Here is a 26,110-nt window from a genome sequence, read left to right on the forward strand (position 1 = left end):
TCTTTAATGATGTCACTAGAACCGTAACCTCCGCCCACAGGAACACAGGCGTATTGATGGCGAAATGTCAACAGACGTGGTTGATGTTTATCTATAATCGGATACCGCAAAAGTTTAATTCGAAGTTGTTAGCTTGCTCTGTCCATTTCACCACGGACTGTTTTTCTAACCTGGAATAATATCAAGCAGACTTCTCTCAGCGTTTCATACTGACGAAGGGGGCAATTTCAACTATATTCCAGCAAGCGGTAAGTAGTGATTTAATATGGAAGTAGCGATCACTCTTCACATCGTTCGTTTCTCTTAGTAGGATGAAAATAATCTTACTTAAACTGTGATTAATATACAGAAAGCGATCAAAGAACAATCCCTTTCCAATCGCCCAAGCTGCTGTCGGTGACACAGCGCGAGTTTATCTGGACTCTTGCCAAAACTCGTTATGAAATCAATGACGCTGTTACACTGCACAACGAAGCTCTTACTGTATTTATATACCTCATGTTTGCGTTGGTGAAATCATTAGTGAGAGTGCAGAAACTGCGTTGCAATGATAAGATCTTTCACGCGATCAACAGGCTGTCATCTGCTCAATGCTCATCACTGCAACCTTTTATGTAATGGTAATAGATCTAAATACTTAAAAAACTTCTCACGATTCGTTAATCCAGATAGCTGTAATAGTAAAACCGTATACTAGCTGTAATAGTAAAAGTTTTCCAGATAGTTCCACATGTAATGCCAGATATTTCATATGTAAGCATGTCAGCCAATCACAGCAGTGGGTGTTTACACTGAAGTCTCACAGCAGACACGCCCCTTCAAACAGAGTGTTCAAACCAGGGAATGAAATCAGGCTAGGAAATATGCCTTTTATTTCTAAATTATAACAATTTTTGATCTAAAAAACATACTAACATTATAAGGGCACCCCTGGAAACATTATTAAATAATAAAAATAATCCATGGAATGGGACCTTTAAAGACATTTAAATATTTGAATGAAAGAGATTTTTGAATAGTCAGTAGCAAATTCTTAAAATATAAAAAAAACATACTTACAGGCTGTGTGTGAGTCAGAAGCGCCAGAATGTACAAGCAAATATGGAATTGCCCCACTTTTTAGAATCAGCTTTGTGCACGGCCTGCCTTGTACTTTCGCAGGGTCTGGAAACAGTCCTCTGAAAATTGCGCATCACACAGTCGAATATTTTAGTTGTACTGTTCTGGAACAGTTGTAAATAAAGTTTAAGCATTGTTTTCTAATTGTGTCCTCTTTTGGAAGGCCAAACTCATTTAGTTTGGCTTTCGCAGCGAAAAACACAGTGTCTCCACGACATGGCGGCGCTGGCGGCAACAATAATACAGCGAGAACAAAAGTTACGCCTTCTTTCTTTGCGTATACATTTATTTATGAAACTCTGTCCCCACACACTGACCTAGATTTGTTGGGGCGAGTTTGAAAGAAGAGTTTTAGGAAGGCGTGGCTGAGCCTTTATAACTTTTATAAAGAATATCTCTTAAGGTTTTACACTTTGAGCTTTGTAACTCTGCAGATCTTATACTTGCACTAACAGCTACATAACACACTAAAGAAAAAGGAAAACAAGAAATCGCATCATATGACCTTTAAACTTTATGAAATTAATCCTGTTGTTGATAGAAAACATTGTTTCTACTCTGATAATCACTGGGACCAAATCATCTGCACATATTGCCAAATAGGCACAAGGTTTTGTTATCAGTTGAAGATCCTCCTTTATGCCTCTTATGTCAGAGTCCACTATCTTTAAAGCAGATTTTAAAGGAATGCGATGGTTTTAACTCTTCTAGGACTCTGTTTTTATTCTGTTGATTCGTATTAATAGATTTTTTTTTTATTAAGTGAGGCTGAATTAGTTTAAAAACATTAGTAAATTTAGTTTTTAGTTTATTTCTCTTTTTATATTTTGCTACTTTTATTCTCACCATTAAAATAGCTCTGACAACTGACATGATGTTAAATTATAAGCAATCAATCAATAATATATTATTTTAATATAATATTTACAATATATAAAAAGCTTTCTCAAGCTAACACAAAGTTTGTCTTGACAAACGTTTTTTTTTTATAGTTTTTGTTTTTAGTATTACAGTTGTGGCCTTGAGCAGTTGATTTATTAATAAGTGCATTTACTTATTATCTGTTTTAGGAGGTTGACAGTGAATTATTAAGGTAATATAAAACAAATCCACCAATATGTCTGATTCTTGATTCTCTTCATGATGTTTAAGGTCAATCCCACCACAAAGATCAACAGTAACAAAACCCGCCTGTAAGAAGAATGACCAGCCTATGAATCAACTTCAGGACTTTAATGAAAGCAGGGATGCTAGTGTCAGGTAAAGTAAACAAACAGGTAAACAAATACAACATTTTACTCTATATATTTAACTTATGTAATACCATGTTATTTTAATTTTACAGCCATGAAGTCCTGAACACATTTAGATCAAAACTGATGGAGAAGTTTAAGCGTCTGAATGAGGGAACAGCAAAGCAGGGAAACCCAACACTCCTGAATGAGATCTACACAGAGCTCTACATCACAGAGGGTGACAGTGGAGAGATCTGTAATGAAAATGAGGTGAGACAGATTGAGACACAATCCAGGAGAGCAGCAACAGAGGACAAACCCATCAAATGCAATGACATCTTTAAACCTTTACCTGGACAAAACAAACCCATCACAACTGTGCTGACAAAGGGAGTCGCTGGCATTGGAAAAACAGTCTCTGTGCAGAAGTTCATCCTAGACTGGGCTGAAGGCAAAGTGAATCAGGACATCCAGCTCATATTTCCACTACCTTTCAGAGAGATCAATTTGATGAAGGACAAAACACTCAGTCTTTCAGATCTTCTTCATGTGTTTTTCCCTGAAACAAAAGAAATGGAAATATCCAGTGACAAATATAAAGTGTTGTTCATCTTTGATGGTCTGGATGAGTGTCGTCTGTCTCTGGATTTTCAGAGTGATGTGAGGTTTTGTGATGTAAGTGAATCAGCCTCAGTGGACGTACTGCTGACGAACCTCATTGTGGGGAATCTGCTTCCCTCTGCTCTGATCTGGATCACCTCTAGACCAGCAGCAGCCGATCTCGTCCCCTCTGAGTGTGTCCATCGAGTGACAGAGGTACGAGGCTTCAATGAGCCACAGAAGGAGGAATACTTCAGGAAGAGAATCAGAGATCAGAGTCTGGCCAATACAATCATCTCACACCTGAAGTCATCAAGGAGCCTCTACATCATGTGCCACATCCCAGTGTTCTGCTGGATCTCAGCCACTGTTCTAGAGAAGATGTTGAGTGAAGCAGAGAGTGGAGAGATTCCCAAGACTCTCACTCAAATGTACACACACTTCCTGATCCTTCAGTCCAACATCAAACAGGAGAAAGACTATGAGAAGAACCTGACAGATGAAGACATGATCCTCAAACTGGGAAAAGTGGCTTTTCAGCAGCTTGTGAAAGGCAATGTGATCTTCTATGAGAAAGACCTGAGAGAGTGTGACATTGATGTGACAGAAGCATCAGTGTACTCAGGATTGTGCACTCAGATCTTCAGAGAGGAGTCAGGCCTGTATCAGGAGAAAGTCTTCTGCTTTGTTCATCTGAGTGTTCAGGAACATCTAGCAGCTTTATATGTGCACCTCTGCTTCACAAACAACAACAGGAATGTATTTGACCCAGTCTCTGAACCAGATTTGTTGTTTGTATTAAAGGACTGGTTTCAAGTTAAGTTTAAACATGTTTCATTTTCTGAGCTCCATGAGAGAGCCGTGAATGAGGCTCTACAGAGTAAAAATGGGCATCTGGACCTTTTCCTGCGCTTCCTTCTGGGGTTGTCAGTGGAGTCTCATCAGATTCTCCTTCAGGGACTAATGACACTGAGAAGAAGAATAAAGTCTGACAGCAATGAGAAAACAGTTGAGTACATCAAGGAGAAGATCAGGACCATTGACTCTCCAGAGAAATCCATCAATCTGTTCCACTGTCTGAATGAACTGGGCGACCAGTCACTAGTCGAGGAAATACAACAGTATCTGAAATCTGGAACAATAAGTGAAGCCAGACTCTCTTCATCTCAGTGGTCAGCTGTAGTTTTTGTGTTGTTGACATCAGAGAAGAGTCTGGAGAAGTTTGATATTAATACATTTGTTGGAGAAAACAATAAAGCTGAAAAACTGAAGGTTCTTCAGAAGCTGCTGCCCGTGATTAAAGTTCAGTAAGTATCAGTGAAAACTATCACTTTACTGTTAAAACAAAAGAAAAGAAAAAGCTCATAAATCTAAGAAACATACAAACATTTATTGTATCAGTAATAGGAGCAATATGGCAGCATACTTGATTTTATTGTTTTTCTGATTTTTTAAAATCTATTTTATTGATGTGAATAATGACGGGGAGATGTGATTGGGAAACAATACAAGCTGACTCAAACTTGTGTTAAAGCACCTGACACCCAATGTCTTCAACATGAGGATTCATTTAAAACAAACAAGTTTAATGTTACAAATGATTTATAAAGTAGTTTTCCTGGCAACAACGGACAAAAAATTTAATATTCATATAGCATGTTTATTGGTTATTCACCTGCAAGGGAGGCCAAGAATTCTAGCCCAAGAATGCGGTCTTACATTTAGAGCAAAGCGAGGAGTTAGTTGGTTTAATTTTATGTTGTATATGTCGTGTCTGTTCAGAATCTTGTTCTTTTGCACACTGAGAGTTTGTTATCCTGAGTCCATGTCCCATTTGTCTTTTATTCACACTTAACTCTCTCCAATTGTAATCTGTGACACCATTACTTCAAGGTTCCTGAGTAATTTTGAGACAATGCCATCCATTGGTGACCAAGTGCAGTGTTTTCTTTACTCCATCTACAAATTGTCTACTTTTTCTCAATTTTCTATTGCTTTTTGTTTTCAGTTCATAGTGTTTACCAAGTATGATTTTCATCTCTCTACAGTTTGAGAGATTGTGGAGTCACAGAGAAAGATTGTGCTGCTCTGACTTCAGTTCTGATATCAAACCCCTCACAACTGAGAGAACTGGATATGAATAATAGAAAACTGCGAAATCCGGGTGTGAAGCTTCTCTCTGTTGTACTGAAGGATCCTGACTGTAAACTGGAGAAACTCGGGTAAGATCATCTACGGTATATCATAGTCAGACATGTTATTGTCTTCTGTAAGACTAAATCAGGGTTCCACAAATCTGGCACTGGAGGGCCGCTGCCTTACTGAGTTTAGCTCAAACCCTGATAAAACTCTCCTTCCTGTAACTCTGAAGACATGGATTAGCTTGTTCAGGCGTCTTTAATTAGGGTTGGAGATAAACTCTGCAGGACAGCGGCACTTCAAAACCGGATTTGAGGAACCCTGGACTAAATGCTCTGATGTAAATTTTAGGGCTACACTGCAGAAAATAAATTTCTTTCTCAGTATTTTTGTTTTCTTTTCTTTTTTGTATTCTTAATTGAAGATAAATTTACTTGAGAAGCAAAATAACTTAAAATGTTAAGTCTTGTATACTGAAAAATTGCTTATGTATCTTGATTTAAGAATTTTTAGATATTAGATATTTAGACTACGTCTGGATCGGATTCAGAACAATGATCAAAACACAGATGGAGTAGATAAAGTCCAGCAACACCCCCAAAGCTTCACAGTCCTATACCTCGTCCTGCGTCGACATTTCATTAAGTAACATTAGGCAGTTTTGATTTTACATTTGCGTCTGCTTACATATGTGACCCGTTCTGGCAAAATGAGTCGCAATGAGCAATTGTTCATGACTGAGCTACACCTGTTTGACTTTAATAGTCAAAGTCAATTTTGAGAAAAATCGGGTTAAAGTTTTCTGAAGGTTCCAAAACAAAATCATCTACCAACCATACCTTAAAATCTTGGGTAATAACACCACATTTGGCACACACCACCGAGTCAAAACCAAATATTTATAGGAACAATATATATTCAACTTTTTTCCCCCATGGTACCACAATTGTTTGATTAAAATTAATGAAAAAGACAGCCTATATATTCAGACCTACTGTACTGCACAGGTCTAATATAATGTTACACATCAGCTGTTTTTCCCCAACAGTTAACCAAATGTTCACTTAAAGGTATAGCGGAGGATCTTTCCAAATTTTAGATAAGACCCGCCCTCTCCACTTTTTGAAAAGTTTGATTGATTCACCAGAATGATTGACAATTAGGAGGACCAATAGTATAGGTTACCCACCAGGAAGTAAAACATCCTCCGCTATACCTTTAAGACATAGCAGATTATGTTTGCTTGAATACTCGCCAAGACAGATATTTTGAAACACTGTAATTCTGTGTAGGTATAAGAGTATATCGGGATCACGCGCTGTCTGAGGCGTCTTTGAGGCACGCTTCGGATGTGTCAGTCAATGTGAGTAAAATCACTTTGTTTAAATCAGTATGAGTTTGAAAATCACATTTCATTGGTTCAGACTCATGCCATCGAGAATTCGCTATTAATATTCACAAAGTTGGATTGCTACGTTTTAAAACAATACCAAACTTGTGCTGAGGGAAAGCACAGTCGTCCAGAAGCGAGCAGAGAAAACTGAATTTTTCATGGACAAAGGAAAACATACAAATAAAGATACTTTTAAATGTTTAATTGGTATTTTGACCCTTGGGATCACTAGATGAGGGCTTAATGAACTCATTTTTGTGAACACCTCAAATTCGACCATTTTGCCTGTAGCTCAGAATTATCCTGTACGCATTCTGACTCATTTTGCCAGCACGGGTCACATATGATATTGCATGTTTCTGCTTCTTCTTCGCCTGTGTTTTTATCAGGAGATTTAATACTTTTTCAAAAGTGAAAGATCTCAAACTAAACCGCCTTCAGTGATACATGTGTTAAATAGTTGTTGTTAAGTGTTAGCTTATTATATTTATGTTGAAATTTTATGGATTTAATTTTTACATTTTCCATAATCTGCCTGTAAATGTTTGTATCTCCCAGGATACGTTTCCCCTTTGGGAGTATAAATTAATTGGAAAAAAGAATGTTTGTTTGGCAATGCGTGTTACAACATTTTAATAACAATTTTAAAACATGTATTCTCTCATAACTTTAAACATTCTTTGTAAAATTCGGTCGAACAATGCCTGTTTATGAATATATTAGCCTACTGTATCATATTTAATATGCAAATTTCTAGGGCCTATGAATGATCAATATGACCAAAACTTTGCTGAGAAACATCGTGTACACAGTCTTCTTCATGCCTTCTGTCCTCTGATTGATAGTTTATACCTAAAAAACAAAAACAAAATTCAAGTAAAGTCCTTTTGCTCAGAAAGTTTTTATTTTTATAAATGTAAATGTAAGAAACATTTATTAGACTGAAGCAACTGGGGTTTATTGATATTAATAAACCATTTTTTTTGTTAAAAATTAGGGATGTCCCGATCCGATCACGTGATCGGAAATCGGGCCCGATCACGTGTTTTCAGACTCGATCGGAATCGGACGTTACCTCCCGATCAGGACTCGGATATATATGTATATATATTCTCATAATTTTTTAACACATCTATAGTTATGCGGTGCCACAGAGTTACGCCGGTTTCACACTGCATGCGAGCAGAGCGTAAGTAGCAGAGGAGCAGTGCGTATGGTGAGCAGGAGCAGGACACGCGCGTTTTGCTTTCACACTGGCAGCGTTTGTCACGCGCGGCTGAATGACAGAGTACTCTATAATGGATAAGTTGGCATTGCTTTATTTCGTTTTCAAATACATTTAAGAGAAAAAACTTGTCAAGAAGCTTATTTTATTAATAATTTCATTTATATAACTTTTGGTTCATCTTTGTTTTTATTGTTCTGGCAACAAGTTTGTTTTTGGACATTTGTTTTCTTTTTAAATTGCTGTTGGTCATTTGATTGACTGTTTAAAACACAATAGATATCATCAATGCACTTTTTGGATAAAACTGCGGTGTATTTTGGCCATGATCAATGCATTGTCACTTTAATTCAGCGTAAGCGGCGCAGCAAAAATAGACTCGGCGCCGAAACGATCGCGGCACTGCTGCTTCTGCTCTGCTACGCACTGCCTCTGCGTGCGGTGTGAATGCTTTAATCTGTTAACATGGGCGGCGAAAAAAATACGCGCTACACGCTCTGCTAATGCGTCCAGTGTGAAACCGGCGTAAGAGTTAGGAGTGCAGTTCCCAAAAGAACATTACTGGCTTTGCAAACACTGTGGCACTTTTATATTTTATTTGTTTACATGCCTGCCGGGTATTTTAAGTTGAGGTGCTATTTGTTTATATATTAGACTTTTTTTTATATTTACTGTTGCACTAAAGTCCAAAAGTGAAGAATTTATGTTATTTATTACTTGATTGTTCAAGCTACCTCACAGAAGTGCTCTGTTTGTTAACAGAGTTGTTGAATGTTAAAATAAGGTGAATTAAATAAAAAAAACATCCTGGATCTGTTTTTGCGCTCTTTTTTATTCTCTTTTTATGTATTATAGAAGTATCGGATCGGGACTCGGTATCGGTAGATACTCAAAATCAAATGACTCGGACTCGGACTCGAGGGCAAAAAAACCTGATCGGGACATCCCTATTAAAAATTGCATATATGATCCATAAAAGCCGTGTGTGTGTGTGTAATGTGATACTCAACAAAAAACAGATGCTAACTTGTATATGCATGCATGTGTGTTTTTTTGTTGAGTATCATATTTATACATCGCTTTTATGGCTCATACTGTCAGAAACACAGGGTTAGGACTAGTGTGAAAACTTCAACACAGTCAAAAGGTGAACCCAAATGCAGAAAACCAGATGACAGTTCTGGGAAATATCTTTTGATGAAAAGGAACGTCCAAACTTTCCTAGGATAAATCCAAAAAGTAAACTCCAAAAAACTTCCACAAATAGATTGACAACAGTTCCAAAAAGTAAATCCAAAAAAGTCCACAAAGTAAATCCAGAAGGAATTTGAAAAAAAGTTCACAAAAAGATCTGTGAGTACTCCAAAATTTCAAAGAGCAAAAGTCAATTAAACAAAACAAAGGAACCATACCAGGTACACAAATTAGATTTAGATAACTCCAAAAGAGGCACAGCAAGAGAATGACCTAGACTTGGTCATAGCACTGGAAACACTGAGCAAAGTACTCAGGAGAAGGGTGACTTAAATACACAAACAGGGAACAAGGCACAGGAGACATAATGACAGAGACTGAAAACCAACAAGAGACACAATGAACATATATAATCTATGTGGCCAAACATAAGTCTAAAACCTTGACACCGGTGTTGTGCCTGAACGCGTTCATTGAACGATAGATAGTTCATGAACTCGTTCATATTTTGGGCGAACGTGAACTGAACGTACTCTGTTACTGCCTGATGAACGTTACTGTGAACTCGTTCATTCTGGTGTCTGTGAACGGCACGCTCTCTCAGTTTAACTTCGTTCAAAAGGGTGCAAGATTTCTATAGAAATGTATTTGTCCCGTTCGGAACCTCCGTTGTCCCGTTTATTGACGCTGATCTAACCACTGATGTATGACTGAATCTGATACAACAGCAACACTTGATCACGACACCGGTCATCATCCAATCACAGTCCACACTCACGCGCATCAGACCCAGAGATCAGACCATACGAATAACAAACTCTAAATTGAGAATTAATTATTATTTTGGGACAAATCATTGTTTGATTTGCACACAGAATCCTCCGCTGTCTGGTCGCTTCGATCCGGACTCGCGCTAACGGCAAATCCCTTTCACTGTCCGACTGGGTTTTGATTTCGGCAAATCAGTTTTAACGAATTCAAACAACGTGATTATTGTGAGTCCAACATACATCCAGCCACGCAAGAAAGCATCAAATCATCCTGAGTCGAATAATATACTGATGTGATTTGCTGACCAAGAAACATTTATACATTAATTATTATTAATGTAAAAAAAAAGAAAAAAAAAAAATCAGGATTCTTTGATAAATAAAAGGTTCAAAGTAAATTTATCCGAAATAAAAAAACGTAGCATTATAAATGTACTTGCTGAATAAAAGTAGGCTATTAATTTCTTTAAAAGTAGTGTATAATTACAAAAGCTTTCTATTTCAGATAAATGCTATTATTTTGAACTATGGTTTGTGTGTAATATGACTTTAATCAAAACAAATGTGTTGTCTGAAAACCTTTTAAACGCATACGAACCTGAAATGACATATAGGCCTACTGTGTTATGTTGGCCTAGCCTATAGCCTACAAATATTTTTGAGTGTCCCTCATTTTCCTGTAAAGAACCATGCACGATTGTCCCGCATTGGTTTAGTTGGCAACCCTACCCTCAATGCTATGTAAAACCTGGTTGGATAAGGATTTTAAAATTGGATATGAAGATGAAATCTGACGCATAGTTTCAGTGTTAAAACTGATAACATAATTGCTGTCTGTGGTTTTATATGGGCTGTGGCAATAATTTTGAAAAATAATAGTTTGCAGCAACATATGGAAAAAAAGAACTGAACTAGTTCATTTTTTGGAACTGTGAACTTTAGTTCAAAATTTGAAGTTTGAACTATGAACTGAACTAGTTCATTTAAAAATGTGTTAACTGAACTTTGAACTAGTTCATGTAGAAAGTGAACTTTCCCAACACTGCCTGACACATATATGCAATTCAATGCAAATCAATAATAATTAAGAGATGGAAAATGTTCCCTAAAAGCCTGTTGTGTCATATTTGACATTTATATTAACATGAAAAAATGTCAAAAGAATAAAAAATGTAACATTAACAAATGGTGAATAATCAATAAACCCAGTTGCTTCAGTCCAGTAAATGTTTCTTACATTAATTTATAAAAATGATGAATCATTAATAAATCATTTCTCAGCAAAAAATACTTTATTTGATAAAAAAAAAGTATAAACTATCAATCAGAGGACAGAAGGCATGAAGTAGATTGTGTGCAAGAGCAAAACAGAGAGGCAGAAGGTAGCATTAGGAAGACAGAAACAATCACTGCATATCCAGTAAAACCTCATGGTATGTTCACTGTCAGCAACAGTGTTGTCATAATTATCAATTTAGGTTTGACCATATTGGTTTCACTTTATTTTAATGGTCCCTTGAACACATTCTGTTGACTATCAGTACAGTTGCACATGTCTACTAACTCCCATTGGAGTGTTAATAGATTTATTAGTAGACTAGTAGGGTTAGGGTTAGAATAAGTTGGCATGTAGTTACAAAGTTACTTATAGTCAGTAGTTAACCTACCATACTCTTGTGTGCTTTCATCTTCACGATGAGTCTGTCACAGAGAAGAGGTGTAGTTGTGTTTGAGCTCATTTAGAACGGTTGGATTTATGAAGAACATGTGTTGAAAGCTTTTTGAATTTCTTTATTCTTTTTTTTATGACTGATAAATCTCCAATTGAAATTTAGACATATTTAATAGTCTGTGTAGAATTGTGGCTTGTACGTGTTGATCTGAACTGAGAGAGTGAAGAGTGTGTCATTGTTCTCTACAGGTTGAGGGATTGTGGAGTCACAGATGAAGGTTGTTCTGCTTTGGCTTCAGCTCTGAGATCAAACCCCTCACACCTGAGAGATCTGAATCTGTCTGTGAATAAACTAGGAGATTCAGTTCATCTGCTCTCTGCTGTACTGGAGGATCCTCACTGTAAACTGGACACACTGAGGTAAGATTGTCTCTCTGATTGTCACACATGTCTTTGTCCTCAGTAAGAATTTTAGGACTAAAATTAGCTTGTAAAATGTTCTGTAAACACTAAATCTCAGCACAGAAATCACAGGTGTACACAAATGTCTAATCTCATGATCTGGTATTAGTGTTCATTTTTACATTCTTTTTAAAATATATCCTTTCAATTTAGTGAGTATTTCATTATATTCATTATGTTCAATAATTGTAATTTATTTATTTAATAATTTAATAACAATAATCTGATCCTATAGTTCCCCCGGCACTGCACAGTCCTTAATCGTTGAAGTTTCTGCTTTGAACGGCTCTTTCCGTGGCTACAAAAATAAATAAATTCAAAGTAGCTTTTCAAACACTACTAATGTACTAATATGAAAGATAATAAGCAAAAGAAATGTAATAACTTCATGCTGATCTTCATTATCTTATATGCAGGGAAAACACCTGAACTTCTGCGGAGCAGTAATGAATAAAGTAACATGGTCAGCGCCGCGCTGGTGAGATTAGTTTGCACTGTCCATTCGGTTTCGCTAGCAAACACGTCCTCCCTGCGATGTCGAGTCGGTCACACAGCTCGGTCCATTGAGCCGCACCGATGATGTCAGCACGGCACGAGCTCTGTAACACCGCTCCGTTTCGTCACACTGTTGGTGTGTTTGGCTTCCCATACAACTCGTTACAACTAACAGACATTGCTTAAAAGAGTTTGTGAGACGCGCCAAATTAAACAGAAGTGCGGACACACAACTTCCTTTTCAAGGGAAATTAGCCATCATCAACTACCGAAATCTCTTCTTATTTCAGTAATGCGTATGAATGAATTTCACCAAGGTTGATCAATGTTTTTTGTTTCACTAGTGTTGAGGCTTTTCAATAATTGTTTCCTATACGGCCCTTCATACTGGTGGTTTCATATTTGTCTCCTCCAAAGTTTCAGACAAGAATGAACATTGATCTAGTTCATTTGTACAGTATGGTGCACTGGCAGAATAGTTTTGTATAATTAGTGTAGAAATATGTGAAATGCTTATAAATCATTAAATATTTAAGTTTTATAGGCCCCATTATTACACATTTTTCAAGTGTCCAGACATATATTGTTATCCATTTAATATGAAGAGACAATTTTATTAGTCTTTTTCATTATAATATATATTATAACATTTCTAAAGACACTTATTTACTGTTGTGGTAATAAACACATATGTGTTAAACTGTAAGCATGAAGTTATAAGGCAACGCAAATAATAGAAATAAATGATAAACATGAAAATGGTCTTGATATAAAAGCTTCAGGTCAGGGGCATTCAGTCCGTATACTGTACGCTGTGAATGCTCTGCAGACCCAAGCCATTTAAGAGAATGAGTTTGTGGACTCGCAAATTAATATTAACACTATAAATATGACTATAAATTCCCTTGTCGGTTGAGGTGTAAAATAAAGCTTACATAATAAAAGTCCGTCATTTATTTATTTGCCATTCAACAATTTTTTTCCAAATAAGTGCCAGTTATAAAGTAAATAAAATTAATACATTATTAGTTAACTGTGTGATTTGTATATGTAAATTTCTGAAATACATAACTTGGACACAGTCACCTCTGATAACAGATCACTCTAAATTGTAATGTAGATGTGCATTTTCTGTAAAACTGCTTTGAAACAATATGTATTGTGAAAAGCGCTATACAAATAAAATGTGAAATTAATGGAAAAGTTATGGAGGGTTTTGGGTAAGTGTATCCACAACGCTGGCGTTATTATGCATCATCATCATTGTTTTGCGTTCTATGGAAGCATATGGGTAGCAATATTCAATTTGAAATGTAATATGTAAAATGGCAATGCATTTCTGTATTTAAATTTACGTTTTCCATTACATTTGTGCAACGTTTGGTGCAAAATTAAAATTAAAATTCAATTATATTATTTACATTTGCCATTTCATACACGAGTTTTAATATGTAAATTGAATACATATTTTAACATATTTTAAGTTTGCAGTGGCTTCATAAATTTATGAAATATATAAAAAAACAAAGTACACCGGATGCACATTTCTTTGTTCTTCATTTTCTAGAACTAGTTTAAGAATCTTGCTGTATTTATATGTAATTAATTAAGAGAAAGTACACCGCCATCTTATTCTGACGAAAGTGACTTGAACGCACTGCCGTCGTAAACACGACTTCCCAGGAGGACTTATAGATGACGTCACCGGGGGGGCCAACTTCACACAGTGATTGACAGGGTGGGAGGGGGCGGGGCCAACTTCACGCAGTGATTGACAGGGGGGGAGGGGGCGGGGCCAACTTCACACAAGGCTTGTTCGACTTCATGCAGGTCTGCGCAGACTAGGGCTGCATCTAACGATTATTTTTGTTGTCGATTAATCTATCGATTATTTCTTCGATTAGTCGACTAATCTAACGATTATTTTTTCGATTAATCTAATGATTATTTTTTCGATTAGCTGATATATCCATTGGCAAACTTTACAATAAATAATACGCACAACTTCAACCATAAGTATTTCAAACTTTTATTAATTCATTTTCTGAAAAATACTTTGAAATTTCCCAGTATAAAAAATAAAGTGCCAGAATTAAAATGCAAACAACACTTTAGTGCATCATGTAACAATGCCACATAAATTCTGCCAAACACTGTGCAAAAAATACATTAATACGAAGGCATTGAATAGTTTAAAGGAGCAAAGTCCAACATAAACACTGCCTAATACAGTGCAAAGAACACCTGAAATGTTTCCTTTAGTTTAAAGGAGCAAAGTCCAACATAAATACTGCCTAATACAGTGCAAAGAACACCTGAAATGTTTCCTTTAGTTTAAAGGAGCAAAGTCCAACATAAACACTGCACAACCTAAACAGTGCAAAAAAAGTTGGGGGACTGTGTTACTAATTTGAATAACTTCACTTCACTCAGTTCAAGTAACAGAACAGATAAAAAAAATACGGAGCCTGGGAAGTCACCTGTGGGAGAAAAAACAAAACAATCCATGGCTATGGTTTTGCAATCCGTCCACTCAGTTTATAAACCATACTCACGAATTATCAAACTTTTCCCTTGTTAACAAATCGTGCCCACGAGTTTCTGATCCGCACTCTCAGATTTGTAAACCATGCCTTCAGTTTTTGCAATCTGTACCCACAAATTCATAAACCATGCCCACACTTTCGCAATCCGTTCCCACGGGTTTGTGGCTCGCCCTCATTTTAGAAGAACACCAGGAGCTACGTTGTTAACGAATCTAATTGTTTTATTGTGTATTAAGTGGAATACAAATTGTCTTAACTGCATCTGCATGCTGAAAGTGATTCTCAATTATAGCGGGTATGGGGTGGAATATATGATTTAATATGAATGACGTGCATCAAAAATCATATATTCCACCCCATACCCGCTACACTTTAAGCATGCAGATGCAGTTAAGACAATTTGATGTATTCCACTTAATACACAATAAAACAATATACAATAAGATTAGTTAACAACGTAGCTCCTGGTGTTCTTCTAAAATGAGGCCGAGCCACAAATCCGTGAACGGATTGCGAAAGTGTGGGCATGGTTTATGAATTTGTGGGTACAGATTGCAAAAACTGAAGGCATGGTTTACAAATCTGAGGGCGCGGATTAGAAACTCGTGGGCACGATTTGTTAAACAAAGGAACAGTTTGAGAATTTGTGAGTATGGTTTATAAACGGAGCAGACAAATTGCAAAACCGTCGCCATGGATTGTTTTTTTTTCTCCCACAGGTGACTTCCCGGGCTCCGTAAAAACAAAAAAAGGCAGATAATCTAAAAAAATTCTGCATATCAATATACGTCAGCAAGATCTCAAATAGCATTGCAATGGAGGAATGTTAGCATGTTTACATGCTCTGATGTCAGGCTTGCTCTTTTTTTAGTCACAATGTTGCCAGCAACTGAGAAAAGGCGTTCAGATGGGGTTGAAGTTGCAGGCATAGACAAGTAACACTTTGCCAGCATGGCCAAGGTGGGAAATCTTGCTTCATTTCCTTTCCACCATTTTAATGGATTTTCATCCTTTGGGATAGCCTGCTCACCAAAGTACACAAGTGTCTCATTCCTCACAAGTATCTCATTCCTCACTGCTTCGCTGTGAGAATCTTGATCTTGGACGTGACCAGTGTCTTCTTCACCGTTACTGTACTCATCTGAATCCGAACCAAGCAAAGTATCCAGCAGAGAAACTGGCCTCCTCTCTGCACTGACTGAGTCATCCTGTTCCCCACCTTGATGTTCAGGTGTTTGCTCCCTCTCTCTTCTTTTCTCTTCCAGTGCAAGACCTTGAACTTTGAGGTGAACTTTTACAATGTCCTCTGCTTGCAGGAATTTTAGTTTGCGGAATCTGGGGTCAAGGGCTGCTGCAATAATACATACATTTTCTCCATCATCTCTGAATTTAGTTTCCCACTCCCATCTTGAGGTCATCTCCTGTGCAGCAACGCCTTGGAAAGCCTTGACAGCTGCGTTCTCAAATAAGGTGCTCTTTATGGACTTCTGTAGGCCCTTCACCAGCGGAGGTAGAGCGGAAACAGTCACATAGGACTCTCCACTCAGGAAGACAGTGGCACACTCAAAAGGCCTCAGGACTTGTTCTACTTCCTCAAGTAGGCTCCACTGATCACTTTTTAAATCCAGGAAGCGCTTCCCTTGTGGTGTGACATCAGGATCTGAAAGCGTTGCCGTCACAGGCCACCTCTGTTCAAGCAGGCGGCTGATCATGTGCAAAGTACTGTTCCATCTTACGGATACATCTTGTATTAACGTATGCTCAGGGGTACCCATTTGTTGCTGCTTTGCTTTCAGCCTTGTGCTGGCCAGCTCACTTTTTAAAAAATGTTCCACAAGGCTCTTCGCAGCCCTCAGTGCCCTGCTGATCTGGGGATCCTTTAGAGCATGGTTGACAACCAACTGTAATGTATGACCAGCACACCTGAGAGAAGCAATCCCATGCTTTTCTTCCAAAATGCGTAAAGCAGCAACCACATTCGCAGCATTATCATGTACAACCACGATTACATTGGTCATGGATATCTCAAACTTCTCAGCTGCTTTTTCCACCCAGGTAGCAATATTTTCAGCTGTATGCCGATCTTCAAGTGGCATGGTGGTCAAGTTGAATGAAGTAAGCTCCCAGTCTTCATTAATGAAGTGGCAGGTGACACCCAAGTATGCCTCTGTGGCAATACTGGTCCATGCATCTGTGGTGAGAGTGATTTTGGTTTTTACTTCTTTGAGTGAAGCTTTCACTCTCTCAAAATTCTCCTCATATTTCTTCTCCATCAACTTAGTGAAGTGGAACCTGGAGGGAAGTGTGTATCCTGGGTGGAACGCGTTGATCCTCTCACGAAAGCCCTGACCCTCTACAATAGAAAGAGGTCTCATATCCTTCACAATCATGTTCAGAATGCTATCGGTAAGTCCAGCGGCCATGTGGGGCGTGCAAACAGTTACGTCCTTTTTATGGAAGAAATCTTGCACGCAGCTTTGCCTCTTCCTGAGAAATAAAACAAGCACAACAATTAACATCATTAACATTTTTAAACATGAAGTCTATGAATGCTAACAATATATCAGCTGTATTTTGAAGAGGGTAGTGTATCTGTATATTATTTTAACATAAAATCTATGAATGATGACAAAAAAAATTGTATCTCAGAAAGGGTAATTATGTCATTTTATTATGAAATATGCAAACAGGAAGCATTTTAAACTTTATTTTGAACTAATGGTACTATTTCATAAAATGTAAGATGTATACAGTAACAGGCCTATTTAGGAAATGTGTTGTTTACTATAGTCTGTTATTACTGTAGTGGGAGTATGATTTACTCAATTAACTTGTCCAGTAACTTGTCCGAAAATGCACTTGTGTTTATCTGCAAAAAGGTTCACATACACTAGATTGCAGCCTAGGCTAACGTTACTGTTAATGTAAATATAACGTTAGTCGTTTGTTTTTAAAGTCTACATTAGAGACCTGGCGCGGGACGGATTTCTCCCTTAATAATTCCTAAAAAGCTGACATCTCAGTTCATTGCGAGCTCACAAATCTCTGTTATTACCAATGAAACTGGCTGCACAATGAATCTTTCATAATATGTACACTTTGTTTGCTATAATCAGATGATTTGCCAGTGTGCAGAATTCAGCACTGAACAAACGTCCATTTTGAGCGGTGAGGGGATTCTATCTTAAATGCATCTGATTGGCCATTGCGTTCAAGAAATCAACACAAATGTCTGTGATTGGCTAAATTGTTCAACGCTGCAAAAATGTTATAAATAGAGACTCTGGCCTGTAAAGCGTTTCTATTTTGTTCTTGTTGCTTTTGTGCAACAGATGAATGACAATTTATTCGTTCTTAGATGTTCAATTAGTAGATATTTACATTTTGCGGGAGTCCCGCGAATCGTTTTATTCTCCCGCATCCAGCACACACACGAGTGCATTACCGCCCGCGCCCGCACTCGGCCCTCAGAACTATATTCCCCGCGCTGCACCCCTGACAGCTTCAGCTCTAACGTCGATCCGTTTCTGACCGAAACACAGCAGGTATGACCGTAACAACAACTCCAAAAACTCACTGTAATAATTAGGCCTACTACTTACCCAGCTGGCTCGTCATTTTGAGTTCGCAGAGTCACAGGATGTTTCCTTTTAAGATGCTCGTTCATAGCAGTTGTGCTGCCGTGGTACGCCATTTCAGCTTTACATAGTGAACAAAGCACCTTTCTGTTTGGGCGTAGTTTGAAGTATTCCCATACTTTGGATGATCGTGGTCTTGATTTATGTGATAAAGCCAGATTGTCGTTTTCACCATGAGCGGGAGCAGAATCCGCCATTACTCAAAATATCTCGTAATTAATGTGACGCGTCGACGCATTTCATGCGTGTCGACGTATTTTCATAGTCGACGTAATCGATGACGTCGACGCGTCGTTGCGGCTCTAGCGCAGACCGATCGGCGGCTGACTTGAAGCAGTGCATGCCGGTTAGAAATTTTGTCCGACTTGATAAAGTGCCGACGCCATGTGACTGTGACGTATGCCATCAAAGTACCGCGAGAGCGATTCGAGAGTAGCTGGAGAACTCAGCCAGCGCAGCTTCTCAAGAGCGGCTGCTCGAGCTCTGATGACGACACAGCTGTTCCACGATTGGCCGGATTCACCGCATGACAACGATCACGTGTGTTTCGTGTTTATTCGAAAACCTTTAGTTCCTCTAAAGCTCACAAATCAGTTTTTTATAACAGTAAACACTCTTTTCATGTAGTTGCGATGTTATATTGTGTCATGTTTATCAAATTAAAACTGATTAAAAAACGTAGACTCCACTTCATTGATAGAAGTTTATGTTGAACTTTATTCTTGTTCAAACAGACGCTGTATGAAGCAGTACATAAAGTATTGAATGAAAATGTCTCTGAAACATCTGTGTATTATTTGGCAAATATTGAATTTATTTCACTTCAGCTGTGGTAAAGTATGCAAACACCACGTGAGCGGTCACTACGGGAACCAGAAAGTGTCCGACTTCACGTGTCCATTTGCAGCTCCTCCCCGCCTGCACTCGACTACTCTCAAGAAGTCCTCTCTGCAGCCTGTAGCACGATGACGTAGCTGGATCAGATCCAACACGTACTGGACGCTATTACGCGCATGCGCGGTGGTGTGTTTGGTGACGTCATATATGCATGCGCACTAGAAGAGAGTTGATCAGTGCTGAATTTTTTTTTTTTTTTGCTTGTCCTGCAGACACTGAACAGCAAATTAAGAGGAACCTTATGTACAGATCACTGTGGAAAAATTTGCCATTAACGAAGGAACTCTTACCAGACAAAATATCTTAAACCATTTTTTTTCTTTCTTTTTTTTGGACATCTGACAAGATTTCTTTTCTTGATGCTGTTATTATTTTTGCGTTTTCCCTTGAACGTGTACTGGTATGTTAAGTTGTTTACAGACCATATTTTATTGTAGCTTTAGGATTAACATTACAGAGACAATTACTTGACTAATTTTTGCTTCCACTCAACAGCAAATATGACCTGAATAAAATAAAATGGCTTAATTTTAAAATGTTCTGTATACACGTATAAAAAAAATAAATAATACTTGCGGTGACCACATGCTATTAATCCATCAAATTTAGGTTTAAAATCATGTGATTTAAAATGTTGTAAAATGTACTATTTTGTAGAGAGAAACTAGGATAACTTAAGCATCACATTTATGTAAATAATTATTCATCAATAATTACTTATTACTATTTATCAGTACTACTACTACACAGGTTAGAACGGTTAGATGGGGCGGGGCCAACTTCACTTCCGGCGCTGCACTGTGGCGACGAGTGCCTACAGCACGTCTGAAATGTTTGTTTGTTTTATGGGTTATATGTAAGCGTTTTTCATCACATAAACCTCGAATTACACGCTTTGAAAGTTTGGTTGTTAAGTCAGAAGCGAGCCAACAAAGTCAAGATGCGTTTTGTTACGCAGTTTTTGTCTATCGTCCTGGCGATTCACCTGTTGCTGTTAACAGTCCTTTCACTGAGTCGGGGAAGCTATGCATCGGCCGCCGCCACAACATATGGGATTTTACATTATACCCGGGATCAACTCTGGCAACTAAGGGATCTGCATAGCGGAAACTTTCCAGTCGATCTGCCAGATGAGTGTACACGGACATCCACATCACCGAGGAAAAGAGGCCGGCGAGGAGGCGTACGGCGTAGAGTTCGCGCACGGGGGAGCAAGCCACCTCTACCTACGGTCATCCTGGCTAACAACCGCTCCTTGGTGAAGCAACTTACGGAGCTACGGAACGCTGTGAGGTACCTCTCAGAGTATCGGGAAAGTTGTCTGTTGTGCTTCACGGAAACATGGCTTAAAGACACGACTGATAACTCAACACTCAGGATCACAGGGTTTAGCGACCCGATTAGACTGGACCGTGATGCACGGGTAACCGGCAAAAGAATGGGAGGGGGGGTGTGTGTTTATATAAATGAGCGATGGTGTAAAAACTACACAGTAAGAGACTCCCATTGCTCGGAGGATATTGAGCTATTGTCGCTGTCGGTAAGACCTTACTATCTACCTAGGGAATTTGGTCAGGTGTTTGTCACTGTGGTATATATTCATCCCCGCGCTAATACTAAGGTCGCGGCAAATAGGATATACGACACAATGGCTAAACTAGAAAACATGGCACCTGATGCACCGAAGTTTGTGCTCGGAGACTTTAAAGGGTTAGTTCACCCAAAAATGAAAATTCTGTCAGTAATTACTCACCCTCATGTTGTTCCAACCGCGTAAGACCTTCGTTCATCTTCGGAACACAAATTAAGATATTTTTGATGAAATCTGAGAGCTGATCACTTCTCCGTAGGCTGCTAGGTGGCCCAAACTTGCTGGCCCAGAAAAGTTATTAAAGAGATCGTTAATATAGTCCACGTGACTACAGTGGCTCAATATATCAAGCGACGAGAATACTTTTTGTGCGCAAAAACAAACAAAAATAACGACTTTATTCCACTATTCATTTCCTTTTCTCTGGGCCTCGTAAGTGTTTTTGCGCAGCGCGTCTGTGTTACACGTCACCACGTCGGCTCACTATTGGGCGACGCTGGTCATGTGTGTGACGCGCAGCGCAAAAACACTACGCGAACCAACTAGTGGCCCAGAGAGAAGGAAATGAATAGTGGAATAAAGTCGTTATTTTTGTTTGTTTTTGCACACAAAAAGTATTCTCGTCGCTTGATATATTGAGCCACTGTAGTCACTTGGACTATATTAACGATCTCTTTAATAACTTTTCTGGGCCAGCAAGTTTGGGCCACCTAGCAGCAAACAGAGAAGTTATCAGCTCTCAGATTTCATCAAAAATATCTTAATTTGTGTTCCGAAGATGAACGAAGGTCTTACGCGGTTGGAACAACATGAGGGTGAGTAATTACTGACAGAATTTTCATTTTTGGGTGAACTAACCCTTTAATGGATGCTCAATCAAAAGCGTATTGCCCAATTACTATCAATACGTCGAATGCCCGACAAGGAGGGATAAAACACTCGATCTATGCTTTGGGAATATTAAAGACGCTTATAAGGGCTATGCAAAACCACCCCTCGGAGACTCGGATCACAATGCAATCCAGCTTGTCCCGCAGTATAAACAAAAGCTCAAGACTAGCAAACCGGAGATAAAGACAGTTAAACAGTGGACTAATGAGTCTGTTGAACGCCTTCGAGGCTGTTTTGATTGTACTGTGTGGGACATTTTCGTGCACACTAGTAAGAATTTGGAAGAGTTGACTTTAGTGGTGACTGACTATATTCGGTTCTGTGTGGACTGTATAATCCCAGAAAAAACTTTTAGGGTATTTCCAAATGACAAACCCTGGGTAAATAAAGAATTAAAAGTTGCACTGCACAGGAAAAGGAGAGCTTTTGAGCAGGGAGACAGGCTTAAAATGAAAGCAATTCAGAAGGAGATTAGACAGATAACAAATGACTGTAAACAGAAATATAAACGGCAGATTGAGGTGAAAATGAGGGGGAATAACCTGAAACATGCATGGCAAGGGATGTATACAATGATAGGGAAGGAAGAGAAGAAAAGGCACATAGATGCAAATGGAGATGATCAAGCATTTGCAAATGAACTGAATGGTTTTTATGCACGGTTCGAAACATCAGACTTTCTCCTGGAGCGTGATGCCATTAGACAGCAGTTACAGTATGGTACTCCTCCAACTATTACAGCGGATGAGGTGCGTAGAGTTTTTAATAAAATTGATTCTAAAAAAGCACCAGGCCCAGATCAAATAAGTGGTAGGGTTTTGCAAATGTGTAGTGAACAACTTAGCCTCATTTTCTGCCAGCTTTTTCAAAAGTCATTAGATACACATTACATTCCTAAAGCCTGGAGGTCCTCGCTCATAGTACCAGTACCTAAGGTAGCAAGACCAGCTGATTTAAATGATTATCGTCCAGTCGCCCTAACATCAATCGTGGTGAAGAGCCTAGAGAGAATTGTTCTGAGACATATTCTAAATGATGTGCAATGTAATATCGACCCTTTACAGTTTGCCTATAGAAACAAGCGGAGCACAGATGATGCCCTTCTGTATATGCTCCATAATATCTATTGCCATCTGGATAAGCCCAAACGATATGTCCGGGTTCTTTTTATAGATTTTTCCTCCGCCTTCAACACCATCAGGCCCCACATTATGATGGAGAGGCTGGGGCAGTTAGGGGTAAATCCTAACATTATAAGGTGGGTTGAGTCCTTTCTGACGGAGAGAACACAGTGTGTTAGGGTAAATGAGGCTTTGTCCTCCCCGATTATGACCAATACAGGATCCCCACAGGGCATCTCACCAGTATTGTTCACTCTTTACACTAATGAGTGTAGAAGTAATACACCTGAGCATCTTACAATAAAATTTGCAGATGATACAGCAATAGTGGGGTTAATACAGAATAGTGATGAGACCAACTACAGGGCCTGGGTGGATCAATTTGCAGATTGGTGTAGGTCCAGCTATCTTCATCTAAATATAAAGAAAACAAAGGAAATAATAATAGATTACAGAATTGGGAGCCAGCCCCATCAGTGTTTGGTTATAAATGAAGAGGATGTTGCGATTGTAGCCGAGTACAAGTACTTAGGGACAATAATAGATAATAAGTTGCAATGGAACAGTTATACTATAAAAAGGGGCTGCAGAGGCTGCATTTTATGCGGAGACTAAGACAATTTAGAGTGGATAGTGATATGATGTTACTTTTTTATCACTCATTTGTGGAGAGCATTCTACTTTTTTGTTGTGTTGCCTGGTATTTCTCTTTGTCAGTGACCAATAAAAACAGACTGAGCAAGATAGTTAACTTGGCTAGCAAGGTTGCAGGGAAAAAACTAGACAGTATGGCTATTACCTGTGAAAGAAGGGTGTTGAAGAAAGGTCAAGCAATTAATAGAGATATGTCACACCCCCTACACCAGGCATATGAGGTGTTGCCATCAGGGAGGAGGATTAGGTTACCCTCTTTCAAAACTAATCGAGCCAGTAAGTCATTCATTCCAACTACATTACACTTATGAATAAGAACTTACCTGCAGGACAGCACTTTAAATAGCATCATGCACTTTCTTTCCAGCTTGACTGTTACAGTATGCACAACTGCACTTTATTATCCTAGTTATGTGTAGTGGGGTTTGAGTCTTCTGTCCTGATGTTGTGTATGGGTGTGGGTGTGGTAGGGTGGGGGTGTTTGGGGAGAGGGAAATGTTGTTGTATATTTTGTTTGGAATTCTGTCTTGTCAACTGTCTTGTTGTCTTATGTATAAATGTATCAGACGTACTGTATGGCAGGGGTTCCCAACCTTTTTTTGTCTGAGACCCCCTTTTACCCAAGAAAATATTTTAGGGCCCCCCTTCACATTTAATGATATTATCGCTCTTGTAAGCTTGCAGCAAGGATGACAAAATATGTTGTTTTCAAATAAACGGTATGTTTACTATAAACAGATATGTTTATGCACAAATAATAGCCTATAATATTGAAAATACAATAACAAAAACATTAGTAGGCCCTTTGTAATTTAAAAATGTAAGCCTAGGAGTAGCCTATAAATTTGCCCTATTTTAAATGCAATAACAAAAATATCAGTATTCACACTTGTGTGTAGGTAAAAAAAGAATGAATATAGGCTATTACTAAATGACTTCTGTCTGGGGCCTCAATACTTGCATGTTATTTGTGAGGCTTTATCAATGTGAGGCTTTATTTTTGAGGCTTTTGGCGCTATAGCGAGTGATAATAAACTTGTGTTTATTAACAGAATAATGCGTCTTTCGGAAGAACATTGTAGCCGGAACTACTTCTCTCTCTGTGTGCGTCTATGACGAGTCACGCAGGTACTGGGCTACTCCGCAGCGGCAGCGATCCGAACCAGGGTAAAATAGTCCCTATGTAATCACTTATTATAGGTGTACCATAGTGATTCAGGATAAGACAAAAACACTGCAAAATGGATTCATGATGAACTCGCTCATTATATAAATTTTGAACAGAAAAAAAGTTAAGGACTTTTATTTAATGCAAATTGCTCAAAACTTTTCAAAATATGACGCGACCCCCCACAGAGCTCGCTGAGGCCCCCTTGTGGGCCGCGACCCCCCTGTTGGAAACCGATGCTGTATGGTGTAGAACAAATTTCCGAAAGGATAAATAAATCTCTCTCTCTTCACACAGTGATTGACAGGGAGGGAGGGGGCGGGGCCAACTTCACACAGTGATTGACAGGGAGGGAGGGGGCGGGGCCAACTTCACGCAGTGATTGACGGCGGAATGCATTTTCAATTTGCACATTGAATTTTGCTTCATTCATTGCGGGACATTTAATGAAAATGCAATCGCAAGTGTCTTAACTGTGGGTGTAAATGCAATTAAGAAAAATAACATTTGAATGATCATTTTGCTACATTATTTGTTTGAACATGTTAAACAGTGACTTTTTATCTCACAATTCTGACTGTTTTTCCCCTCAGAATTGCAAGGTATAAACTCGCAATTCGGACTTTTTCTTGCAATTGCTATTTATGTCACGCAATTGTGAGTTTGGCCCTGTCACAAATGGCACCCTAAACACTCGCGGTCTTCCTCTGAGTCCGCACTTTCCTGACGTAACGCCGCTTTGACTGTCGTGAACAAGTCAGCTGTGGAGCTCGCTTCAGTGCGCATTTAGAGCACATATCGACCGCAGAGGGGCGCTCGTGAGTACCCTTCTGAAACCTAAAACTACTAAATGGGACACCCTATGGACTTAATGGGCACGCAGAAGCCATTGTAAGTCTACAAGACTGAAAGTGAGGTGTGCCATTTAGGACAGGGCCTTTATATCTCGGTGAGTGGATTCTGACAAAATGAAACCCCTCTGATTGGCTGCGTTCAATAGACCAACAAACATGACTGTGATTGGCTACATTACTCACCGCTGTAAAAACATTTGACGTTCTCCAGAGCTCAAACACAAAACCACACTTGAGAGTTTGCCAGTATGATATTATTACAGAATCAACTGAGGGTGATCTTGCATTCGCTTGAGAGTGCTTATATTTAAATTTGACTTTGTGATGTTTTTTACTATTTTTTTAATTTAACAAATTATTTGTGATCAAGCATTAATTGGCGGACCCCCTGCAGTACGGCTGCGGACCCTTGTGTTAAACTGATCTGATCTGAACTGAGAGAGTGA

General features: G+C 38.7%; 2 protein-coding genes across 2 annotated transcripts in view; both read left to right on the forward strand.

The window, feature by feature from the left end:
• Positions 1-2,390: 2,390 nt before the first annotated feature.
• LOC309510261 (NLR family CARD domain-containing protein 3-like) lies at positions 2,391-4,265 on the forward strand (the record flags this gene model as incomplete). The annotated part of the gene is made up of 1 exon (XM_082191274.1): positions 2,391-4,265. The coding sequence occupies exon 1, from the start codon at positions 2,499-2,501 to the stop codon at positions 4,263-4,265; it is 1,767 nt and encodes a 588-aa protein (XP_082047400.1). The 5' UTR covers positions 2,391-2,498.
• A 396-nt stretch (positions 4,266-4,661) lies between these two features.
• Positions 4,662-26,110, forward strand: part of LOC309510262 (ribonuclease inhibitor-like) — a gene marked incomplete at its 5' end in the record, with an annotated part of 331,533 nt that continues 310,084 nt past the window's right edge. The window contains 2 exons of the mRNA XM_082191275.1: positions 4,662-4,666; positions 5,003-5,176. Coding sequence (XP_082047401.1) covers positions 4,662-4,666; positions 5,003-5,176 — 179 coding nt within the window. The remainder of the gene's footprint in view (positions 4,667-5,002; positions 5,177-26,110) is intronic.

This window comes from Leuciscus leuciscus, assembly GCF_965113295.1.
Source record: "Leuciscus leuciscus genome assembly, contig: SUPER_11_unloc_6, whole genome shotgun sequence".
NCBI lineage: Eukaryota > Metazoa > Chordata > Actinopteri > Cypriniformes > Leuciscidae > Leuciscus > Leuciscus leuciscus.